The sequence below is a fragment of the Melanerpes formicivorus genome, unplaced genomic scaffold (genome assembly GCF_026170545.1).
Source record: "Melanerpes formicivorus ecotype bairdi unplaced genomic scaffold, bMelFor1.0.p_v2 SCAF_27, whole genome shotgun sequence".
NCBI lineage: Eukaryota > Metazoa > Chordata > Aves > Piciformes > Picidae > Melanerpes > Melanerpes formicivorus.
This window is the reverse complement of record NW_027142379.1, coordinates 9,910,586-9,921,660: the sequence shown is the minus strand read 5'-3', so window position 1 is coordinate 9,921,660 and position 11,075 is coordinate 9,910,586. Positions and strand designations below refer to the sequence as shown.

Genomic DNA, 11,075 nt, shown 5'->3' with positions numbered 1-11,075 from the left:
GCGCGTCGATGACGGCGCGTGGGTGACGCCATCTCTCGGTGCCTCCTGCGAGAGGCGCGAGTGTCTTGGCTGACCCGGCTCCGCGCCCTGACTGTGGTTCCCTCCGTGAAGTGGGACTGGGGCCATTACAGCCCCACACCGAACGCAAGTCTCCACACCGACTCTCCCCACCCGGGGGCGCGCCAACGCTTGCGCCTCTCCCCACGCAACCACCTACGGACGAACTCCATAGCCCCTCTGCACCGCCGCTCATTTAAACTGCGTGAGTGCGCGCGCGCCTGGGTGTGTGTGGCGGGGCGCGGCGGGAGCCGGCCCAGGAGCTCCCTCAGCGCACCGGGCGGGAGGGCTCGTCTGCCTTTTGCCCGCTCTGAGGGGACTCGCGCAGGGCTGGCCCCGCTGCCCTTTCGCCATCCCCACACTCGCTGTGGCGCCTTGGAAGAACAGGTGGGGACGCTGTGAGGATACCGACCCTTGGGGCTGAGGGCGGGAGGAGCAGGGAAAGTCGTCTGTCGCCATTCTCTTCTGTCTGGGGACGGAGACTGGGCAAGGCGGCTTCTGCCATGTCTCGCCTCCCAGTGTCAGGGCAGAAGCTCTGCTGAGTGCTGAGTTTTGGTATAGGATATGCATTGGACTAGATGATTTTTGAAGCTCCCTTCCACCAATCCATACCATTTTGTGATTGTCTGTTTTCCAGGTAGCTGTGAACTGTGAAGTGCGTTGTAATTCCTTCCAAGACTCTTTTAAGTTGTTAGTGGATTACAATATTTGTGACAATGTGCTTTATTGAAGTTGATATAAAAAAAACCTTGAAGTTGTATTAAGTAGCAAGTAGGTTAAGTTATTCCCTATTCTAGTCTACAATGTGTTCTATAGATATGCAGGTTTATGGTGTAGCATTCAATTCAACAGAGAACGGCTGTGTTCCAAAGAGCCTGTTGTAAATACTGCTAAAAGTGTTAGATAATGCAGTATTTAAATATAGTTTCTAGGGAAATTATGCTAGTATCTTGTCCTGGGAATGGCTAACTGTGTTATCTGTTTAGTTTTTTTAATAGTCTGATGTTTTTTTTGACCCAAACTTCTGAACAAGCAAGCACCTTGTTGCTTGAAGTTTGTTTGTTTGTTTTTTAATTGGATGCCATTAGGATTCGTATATTTGTGAGTTGTGTGCATATATAGCTGTAGGATTGGCTGTGTAGAGTTCCATCTGCTTTTCTGAGGCTGGTGTTTGAGCATGCTGTTTTGAGGATGCTGTTTGTGGCCTTTTGTGTCACTATTGTCAATACCTAGATTTTACTACAGGTTTGTTTCTTCAGTTGTTTTTTTTTTTTTTTGTTTTATGGTGGTCAGGACTGCAGCTTTGTATATGAGAAAGCAGCAAGGCCCCCCTGGAAGTCTGGCTCAAATCTGCATTTGCAAAGCACACAAAACCATCCGAAGGCCCTCTAGGAAGTGTTTGGTGTGGACACTGCTGAATTCACCTTTTTGTGTCCAACAGTTTCTGCTGCAGTTATTCCTGTATAGAAAATGTGGTCTCTGCCATGTGTCACTTCTGTACTGGGTGAGGTCTGGATACTGTGGATACCAACCTAGTTCAGTGCCTCATGTGCCATCTAGGTGAGGTACTGGAAGATTAGCAGAGCATAATACAATGTCATGCATGTCAGCAAAGGATTAGAAATCAACTCTACTTCTCTGACTCTTGAGTGCTTTATGATTGATTTTAAGCTTTAGTTTAGTTCCTTGCATGGAACTAGTTTCTTTTTAGTACTTTTTTAATTGTCTTTCAGGTTGCTTTCTAGGAAGTATTACTATGCTCTATAGTATGTGAACCCCAGCATGATTGTATCAGTAGTCTAGGCATTGAGACAATGTGATTACTTGAGCAGTGGAAGTGACAGGTTGACAATTCCAGGTGAAGTTGTGAAGTTAAGGAAATGGACCATGGCAATAACCACTCCTCACCAAATTAGAGCCTATACTGTTTGTTTAAACTCTTTATTTCCTTTTCTTACGTAGAAATAGCTCCAGGAAGACAGGTTTGCTCTAGCTTCTGAACTTACAGAGGGTAAATGAACTTGCAGGGGGTAAATGAAATTGTGTTGCTAGCCTTTAAACCATCAGGGTCTGTTTTAATTTAACATAAGTGTTTAAAATAATAATCCTGATATCCTGACTAACTCTGTATGTATTAATTAGAATGATAAAAGTAAAATAAGTCTTACAAATGTTCCAGATGTGTACTGAATTGAGGACACAATTTACCTATGTGAAACTTCCTGATGAAATATAAATAGTTTTTTACTTTGTGTCTGTAGAAGTCTTATTTTTATATAAATGCAAACACACATGCATTCAAAAATGTATACATCTAAACCACATATTCTGTAAACTACTATACAAAAGCTAAAGAATTAAAGTGTAGGAACATGACCCTTTAATTTTCCTATCAAGCTAAATGTGTCTCAATTACCTTGCTGCTTTTCTTTTGCTAGGAATGACTACCCCAAACAAGACACCACCGGGTGCTGACCCAAAGCAGTTGGAGAGGACTGGTACTGTTAGAGAAATAGGCTCACAGGCAGTTTGGTCTCTTTCCTCTTGTAAGCCAGGTAAAATATAACAAATGATGTAAAAATCAAATGTACATTTTTCTACTTAAAACTTACAGTGCTTTGTGTTTTGCAAAGGAGACGTGCATACAGAGTGTGGCAGCAAACCTGCTCTAGTGTAAGCTGTATGGGTAGCTACTACAATTAATTTTGGCCTAGTCTGTATTTGATGAAATATAGAATCATAAAATCCTTTTGGTTAGAAATGACCTTTCAGAACAAGTCCAACTGTGTTAGCCCAGCACTATATCAGAAATCCAACAGTGAGGAAATCTCTCCTATTAAGGAAACAGATCTTTTACCAATGTCATACATAATGTTGTGGGTTTGTTTTGGTTTGTGGTTGGTTGGTTGGCTTTTGGTTTTATTTGCACAGTGAATAAAGCCATATGACACCCTGCACTGTCTAATTTTGCTGTGTTCTGGCATTTTTCCTGAGTATCTTCGAATTTTAACTTGGAAAAAACTACCTGACAATGTTATTTGCCTGAAATTTTATGCCAAATGGTCTCTGCTAGTGATCTTCCTTTAGTTCAGCAGTTAAAAAGCCTAACTTTTAAGTCTTATTCTTGCAATTAGTATGAATATCAATACATTGAATGGTTTCAAACCCGATACTTCAAGAGGAGATAGTATAAGGACAGTCAAGTACTGAGTTTTATTAACTGACAGATTCCCCTCTTCCAGTTTCATCACAAAAGCATAGGCACAGCTTGGATAGAAGATCATGCTTCTTCATGTTATAACTTAGAATACATACTTTAGTTTGTAGCAGCTGAAGAAGTTATGTCTGTGATGTCTGTATCACAGAAGGGAACATTCAAAGCTATCATATTTTCTTTTTTATAGGATTTGGAGTTGATCAGTTACGAGATGATAACCTAGAAACTTACTGGCAGTCAGATGGATCACAGCCTCATTTGGTGAACATCCAATTTAGGTAATAAAAATTGCCCTGTATAGAGTATCTTGTATTACTTGGCACTGATTGCTGTTCACCAAGATGGGAATTTTGGAAGTGCAAGAACTCCTGGGTTAATCCTGTTACCCAACTGTTGAGAAGCCAGGCAGACAGCATTTATAAAAAGGAGATTTTTTTTTTTCCCAAAGGTTATGGTTACTAAATGCCTAAATAACCAACAAAAAGGAGTGCTTAATAGTATGTGATTTGTAACAGCTTCTTTCTTATGTACTTAAGGTGACATTTCTGTCCTGACTTTCTGCCCTTTAGGGCATTTTGAAGGGTAGATTACTGTTTTTAAAGTAGCTCTGTACAGCTTAACAAGTGTCTATTTGAGTAACTGTTTACTAATCTACTGTGTGTAGGATGCTGTCAGTCCTTTTTCTTTAACCAAACTCTCAAGAAGAGGTTAAATATTTTTCACCTGTTTCTGTTTGCTTTCTGGGGACCTCTTGGGTACAGTAATAGAGCCCATATTTGATAAGCTGAGCAAATGCTTCATCATAAACATCTTGGGCTTTTACTGTATTTGTTGCTTTGGTGATGCTTCTGAAGGCGAAGGAGAACAGTGAAAAATCAACTATGTAAATAGTTTCATGTAGAAAAAACACATTTAGGAGGGAGGGTCCTTATAAATCAGTAGACACAATTGTCAAGTTTCAGAACATCTAAATCCTTAAGTTATCATAAACTAGCAACAAACTCATCCTGAATATTTTATTGTGATGCTTACACAGCTGTTGTTTCTGCTTGCAGAAGAAAAACAACAGTGAAGACATTATGTATTTATGCAGACTACAAATCTGATGAAAGTTACACTCCAAGCAAAATCTCTGTCAGAGTAGGAAATAACTTCCATAATCTCCAGGAAATCCGGGTAGGTCGATGACCCTTTGCTTTTTGTCCTAAAGTAGTGCTCTGTAATTAGGCATCTGATACAGTAACATTGGTTTTGGAGGTAAAATACAGCATTGTGCTTGGCATGAGAAAATGTTTGGGTTTATTTTGATGTTTGCTTTAATTTTTTTTATCTTGTAAATTTACTAAGCTCTTTTTTTGGTTTTGTTAGGTTCCATTACCAACATGGGTATACCAGAGTTGATATATAGATCCTGTAATGTAATAAAGAGTGAGGTTTTCCAGAACAGGACTGTTGAGAGTTGATTAAAACTTTGATCTCATTTAAAATACCTGCATTGCATAGACCAAAAGGGAGACATAGCTTTTTAATACTTTCATTTTTGGAGTCAAAGGCATGAATTCAAGTTTTCATAAATGGATTGCTCAGCTCTTAGGTCTCACTAGTAATCAGAATTTAAATATATATGTTTTAGTTATGGCTGTGTATAGTCCATAAATATCTTTGGAGTCTGGGTTTAATTTTTGGGAGGCTGCATGTGCTCTTAGTAGCTAGTAGCATCTGATTCAAACCTTGCTTTGAGACCCTGGCAGAAACAAAGTAGGGAGCAGGGCCTGATCATCAATTAAGTAAAGGTTTCTTCACATTCTGCTGCTTAGAGAATCTTCACCTAAGGGAGAATCTGTTGTGCATTTGCTAATAGCTGACTCCAGCCACTACTGATGGTAAGAGCTAGTAGAATTGCAACACTAAAGGTTCCAAAATGATACACAAAGTGAGCAAGGTATCAACTTAAGATGGAAGTCTGTTACAATCAGATGTAATCATAACTGATGTTTTACTTCTAGTATAGTTTCTGATTTTTTGCAGTGGTTTTCTGTCCTGGGCAGTCACTGAGAGGTAGACATTTTGAAAGGAATTCAGTTATTTCTGTATTATGTTGCAAAATCCAATTTCTGTTTGATGCTTAAGACTTTGAACAGGACATAAATTTGTAGTATTAACATTTTTATTTACAAAAGTCTGGTAGTCAAACCCAGTATTTGTTTCTGGGTAGAAGTGTTAGGAAAAGTTTCTCTGGTGGCACAACTGAGATTAGATTTAGTTGCTTGTAACTGCTTAGTTTTGCTAGCCTTTTGGTTGATAGCAAAAGCAGGTTTAAAATAACCCATGATCTCGGTAGAAGTCCATCTTGTGAACTAATCAGGTTACCTATGAGCTGATCTTTGCTGATTTTGAGTTAACAGTAGCCTCTTGTTTCAGATTCCTCTTCTTGAGAACTCAGTAGCTACTGGCTGATATATTTGGAATGTTTAACTTAAATCACTTATGGCAGGTATAGCAATAACAGAAGGAACAGAATGATGAGAGAAGGAATGTACTAAATAGTAGCTTGAATTTTTACTTTGGGGTTTTTACTGTTTTAACTTTTTCAATGTTTGGAGTCCCAACATGAGCAACTTGTAAGTAGAAGGTAGTAAATGCAGTGGGGATAGAAAGTGTAGCAAACTTCTATGCTTTTATGATATTGGCATTATGTGTCTATCTGCATTCTTTTAGTGATTTGTGATGTTCTCTCAAGTTTTGACCAAGGCTTTTATCCTGAACCTTAAATGGAAAGGTCTTGACGTTTTAAAATTAAATACTCTTTTGAAAGAAATGAGTCATCATTTTACTTTGACTTTCCTCAGCTGCAATTCTGTCTTTTAATCTTCTTAATTGCATGGTAGTAATTCGGGAGTTGCACATTGTGCAACAGTACCAGCAGCTGGATCTCTTCCTTGTGTTGTGCTACGGGTTTCTCATTCGATTGTCCACTAGATGTCATCGTTGTCCTTAATTACCGGTTCGATTTTGTGTTTGCACTCTTCTCTTCGGATACGTTATCCTTTTGTAATCGTGTTTAGTACAGCTTTATACACATAACTGCAATAACTCAAATTTCCTACGCAGCGGTAAGCTTCCACCGTTGAGGATATATGTTAAAGATCTATAGAAACAGGAAAATACGTAGTGAGCGTATTCATCTTCCTCAATTTCTCAGGCAATGTTTCTTGGCTTTTCCTGCCAAACACAGAATTCTGTACATAATGTATTTATTTAAAAAGGCAATTTTAAATGAAACAAGTTGCTAGTATCTTTTATAGTACATCAGTGACTGTAATAAGTTGCATGAGAGCAGTAATTTTTATACATACCATATGCTCATGTGCTTTTTTAACTTCAAAACTGAGTTGAAAATATGGTCAAGTTGTTTACGATGAGAAGCATTACTCTGATGATGTACAATAGTAGTGACTAACTTTGTCACCACTATAACGCTAAATATTGCTATCAATTTCATATTTCCTGAACTGCTTGCTGCTCAGAATGTGTTTCTTAAATGTTCCTTCAATCCTGAAACTCTTATTTTTGTCAGCTTCTCTGGCACATAGTCAGGTTATTAAAGCAGTGTGAACTGCTACAAGCTCTTTAGAGAAATCTGCTTAATTATACAGTGATTCCATTGGCTTCAGAACTGATTAACTGGGTGGAAAATACAGCAAAATCATTTTATATTTTATTGTGGACACTTGCCCAGCTCATAGTGTCTAATGAAAGTCCTGTGATGCCTCCATGTGTTCTTTTCCTAATGGTCCAATTGTCAAAGCAACACAATGCACAGTTCTTTCACTAATAGAAGACTAGTTTTAGTTTGTGGTCTACTATGTAGGCATGTTCTTTTTGGAGTTAATATTTGGTGCTTTTCCCTTTGAGAAACAAGTAATTTGTACCCCGTCCTATGGGTGAGAGCAGCCATTGTGATCTGGCTCAGCTGAAGGAATTACAGCTAAGCTGTGTGCAGTAAGCCTTCTCTTACTTAGGTGCCTTTTTATCACAGCTGTCAACTTCCAGTCAGGGAATTCTCCCACATAGTGGTGCAAACAATCTAGATGGATGAACTAGTCTATAGAGGCATTTTTAGAAGAGCAACCAGACTATTCAGTATGTGATTTCAGTTATTATGCTTTCTCCTAATAGGAAAACACCCCACTACAAAGGATGTGTGTCAGGTGTTGGTCTCTTCAAATAATGCTCACCTGCATGTTGCCTTACTGTTCAGATACTCAGCAGTTTATTTTGCCATAAAATAGTTGTGTTGTGATGCTAAGTGCAGGCAGGATTTTAGGTTCTATTCCTGCAGTAGTATCAATGGCTTCTGCTGTCGACCTATAATGTAGGGACTTTGTGGGTGTCTTGCTTTGCTGTCTAAGATCTTATGTTAGCTAATTCTGCACTGTATAAAAGACACTCCAGGAAGATTTGGGTCACACTTTATGAAAACAAAATTATAGAATGGTTTGGTTTGGAAAGGATATTAAAGATCATCTTTGACATGTGGTTTAATGGCCATGCTGGTGTTAGGTCAACAGTTGGACTTGATCTTAGAGGTCTTTTCCAACTGAAACAATTCTATGATCTAGTTCCACTCACCCTGCCATGGGCAGGGACACCTCCTCCTAGAGCAGGGCACTCTAGGCCCCATCCAGTTTGGCCTTGAAAACTTGCAGGGGTGGAAAATAGCTGTGTACTTCTCTCATTAGTTCATATTGCGAAGCTGCTGATGTTTACTCCTCAGATTAAAAGTGCTTTAAGAGGCAGAACCCCTCCTGAAAGAGTAAAAGTCTTCTGTTCTGCTGTGCCCTGTAGAGGACTCAATAACAGAATGTCACATACATATCTTAGCTGTAACTAGGTAAGACACTGCTAAACAGATACATTTTCTTTCCTGTTCCACTAGGAACTGGTTCTTCCAGTGTGTTTTTTCATTTCTTTTTTTGTATGGTTCAATAAAAAATGGCAAGATTTGTGACAGGACTGAACCATTGATAGTGCATGGCATGACTATGTGTACTTGGCAGTGCTGCTGGAACAGAACTCCCCTGGTTAGTGTCCTGTTTAAGCATATAATGCCTCATCACTGGATGGAACGTCCTTATGTAGGAAAGACTAATACTATTTAGTATTGCTAAATACTAAATGCTTTAGAAGAAGCCTAGTTTAATTTGATTGCTGTATGCTTTCCTCCTGCCCCAAGACTTTGCTTAACCTTTCCAACAAGGTGTGGTTCTGAAGATGACTTCAAAGACTCGGGTTAAAGCCCTGTCATCTTAATACGTCTTTGCTGGCAACAGTGAGAGTCCTGTGTTTCTGGGGGTTTTGTCTTTTGTTACATTTGCTGTTCAGTTGGTTTACTAGCACTTTTGGACTCATGTTCTGTATCAAGGTTCTCCAGAGCTGTTGCCAGCAACACAGCCTCCCTGGTGGCTGGTGTTGTGACCAAGCACCACGGACAGGGCCATGTCCTCACTGCTTCAAGAGTTTGCTTGGGAGTGGGGAATTATTAGCCAGAAATATGCCCTGCTGTGAGCTATGCTGAGAGGTAGCTGAGGAAGTCTGACCCTATTGAGATCTCTTCATTCTTACAGTGTTCAGTGGCTGTGGTGAAGAGGCTAGAGTTCTTTAGCCATTTTCTGAAATTCAGTAGCTGGCAATTTCAACTTGCTTTCTGTGTGTGGAGAAAACTTACATACTGAGGAAGGAGGAGATGCTAATTTGTCATAGGACTGTTGTAAACTAATGAAGCAAGAAAATGTACTGCTGCTGAGTCTCTGATCAAACATCTCTAAGGTGCATTTTAAACTGCTTTCCTCTGAAGACAGAGTATTGAGTTGTTACTGCTTTATTTAGATTCCTGACTAGCCTCTACGTATTTCTGTTAACAAACCATTCCTCTCTGTTTCTTCTATGTAAGTAAAGATGCATTTCTGACTTCTAGTTATTCTTTCAGTTCAGAATGTCAATTAAAAATATTTGGTCTACTTTCTTCAAAGTACATTTGATGGTAAGAAAAAAACTAAGTAAACTTTAGTTTTACAGAATTTCAAATTATAGTCTTTTTTGTCAGATGCTCTGCAGATGATATCATATCAGCTCATTTACTGATTGCTCTTCTACTAGTTGGGTGTGGATTTAGTTCATGAGGATACACAGCACATGTTCCTTACATCTCAAATTTACCAGTGCTGGATGTGTGCAGAGCAGAGGAGTAGAATGATTGAGGTCAAGAGTTGGAGTCACATTTAGGAAGCTGGATTATTTCCATTGGATGCAGTTGGTACTCACTCTGTATTTCCACCTTCCAGCAGAAAAGATATCTTATTAGTTACCAGCTAGGAGGTTCACATGAACCCCTCCAAAAAAGAAAGGCCATTGACATAACATCACTGTTCCCTGCCATTTTTAGTATCACTCCAGATAGCACCTGCTTATTATTCTTACGCTTGTGGAAATAACCAGTACGTGCTTCAAACTGTGGAAACTCTAAAGGGGATTGCAGTATTGCTGCTTTTTATACTCTGGAGGAGATTTTATACTCAAGAGGAGATTGGACGTGGCACTTGGTGCCCCAGTCATGGGTCTGTGGTGACAGGTTGGACTCGATGATCCTTGAGGTCTCTTCCAACCTTGGCGATACTGTGATAGTGTGGTAGCCTATTGGAATGGAACTTACTGTGAAATCATGAGAAATGCAGTTATTGAAATAGCCTTGTGTACAAACAGAGATCTGTGTTGTGTATAGAAGAATTCTGAATAATGAAAGTTTTGGGGTTTTTTGGTCCACACAAAATTGTTAAGCATTTTTATCTTACCTTTCTCCAAAGTGGTATTTTAAGATAAAGACATGCCTCTTCTGTTGGATCTTACAGTAAAAAGAGGAAGACTAAAGACTGGATTTGTGCTGCATGTAGAAGGATTTTCCCCTCCCTCCCACTTGTTTTGTATCCCAACATTCAAAAATCTGTGAAGGAACTCCTTCTTGCCACAGAGGGAGAGAATTAGGCAAGGGTATTTTTAATACTGTCAGTCTGTCTTTACCTTCAGAAGCGCAGGAAAAGCCATGTGAAAGAAAGTGGCAACAGTTTCATGGAAGGAAAAAACTTGATGAAGTACAGAACTTTTCTCAAGGGAACTCAGTATTTAGAGGCTAGGAACTGATCGAAGCACATGGTCTTACGTGTGTGAAAGCCTCAACTGCAATTATAATCCTTACATGATTATTCTGTCTAAATTTTACCATGGAAAAAGAAATTAGAAAATGTTCATGACTTTTTCATGTAAAAGTGAAAGATCTTCCACTGCCACTGAGGAAAGGCAGAGTAACTTGCTAATCCATTTGACACTAGTCATTGATACTATGCTGTGTAATACCTGTTTGGTTACGTGGTTTCATCTCTCTCTGCATGAAATTCTAGCAGGAGGATTTGAATGTATGCTTTTTGTATGTTTAAGAAGTAAAATACATTTCTTTTTAATCTGAAGTTTGCCAATGCAAGGAAACTGTTGTGCAGTATGATGGGACAATTTTTCATATCCTTTAATGCAAACCTCCACTAGTGTATTCCCATAACAATACTATAAACCAATTCCAGTCTTCTTTGTGGCAGGCAATGCAGGTTGCAGGTAGTGCTCTGTGAGGGGTTAGAGAAACAACTATATTTGAAGTTTTATGTTTAGTATTCTTTGAAAAGTAGGAAAAGATGGATAGATTTGTGGCCTTTCAGCAAGTATAGAAGAGTATAGGAAAGCAACTGCAAATTTA

The 11,075-nt window shown here is 39.2% G+C and overlaps 1 protein-coding gene across 3 annotated transcripts in view; it reads left to right on the top strand.

Moving 5' to 3' along the window:
• Positions 1-29: 29 nt before the first annotated feature.
• Positions 30-11,075, top strand: part of ANAPC10 (anaphase promoting complex subunit 10) — a 32,767-nt gene continuing 21,721 nt past the window's right edge. Inside the window, exons 1-4 of one of the 3 annotated variants that reach the window (XR_010989281.1) lie at positions 30-444; positions 2,496-2,612; positions 3,462-3,552; positions 4,330-4,450. Coding sequence is in view for 2 of the 3 variants with exons in the window: in XM_068154064.1 (XP_068010165.1) it covers positions 2,498-2,612; positions 3,462-3,552; positions 4,330-4,450 (327 nt within the window). In the remaining variant the exon portion in view is untranslated. The remainder of the gene's footprint in view (positions 445-2,495; positions 2,613-3,461; positions 3,553-4,329; positions 4,451-11,075) is intronic. The other 2 variants (XM_068154064.1, XM_068154063.1) reach the window with 2 other exon arrangements.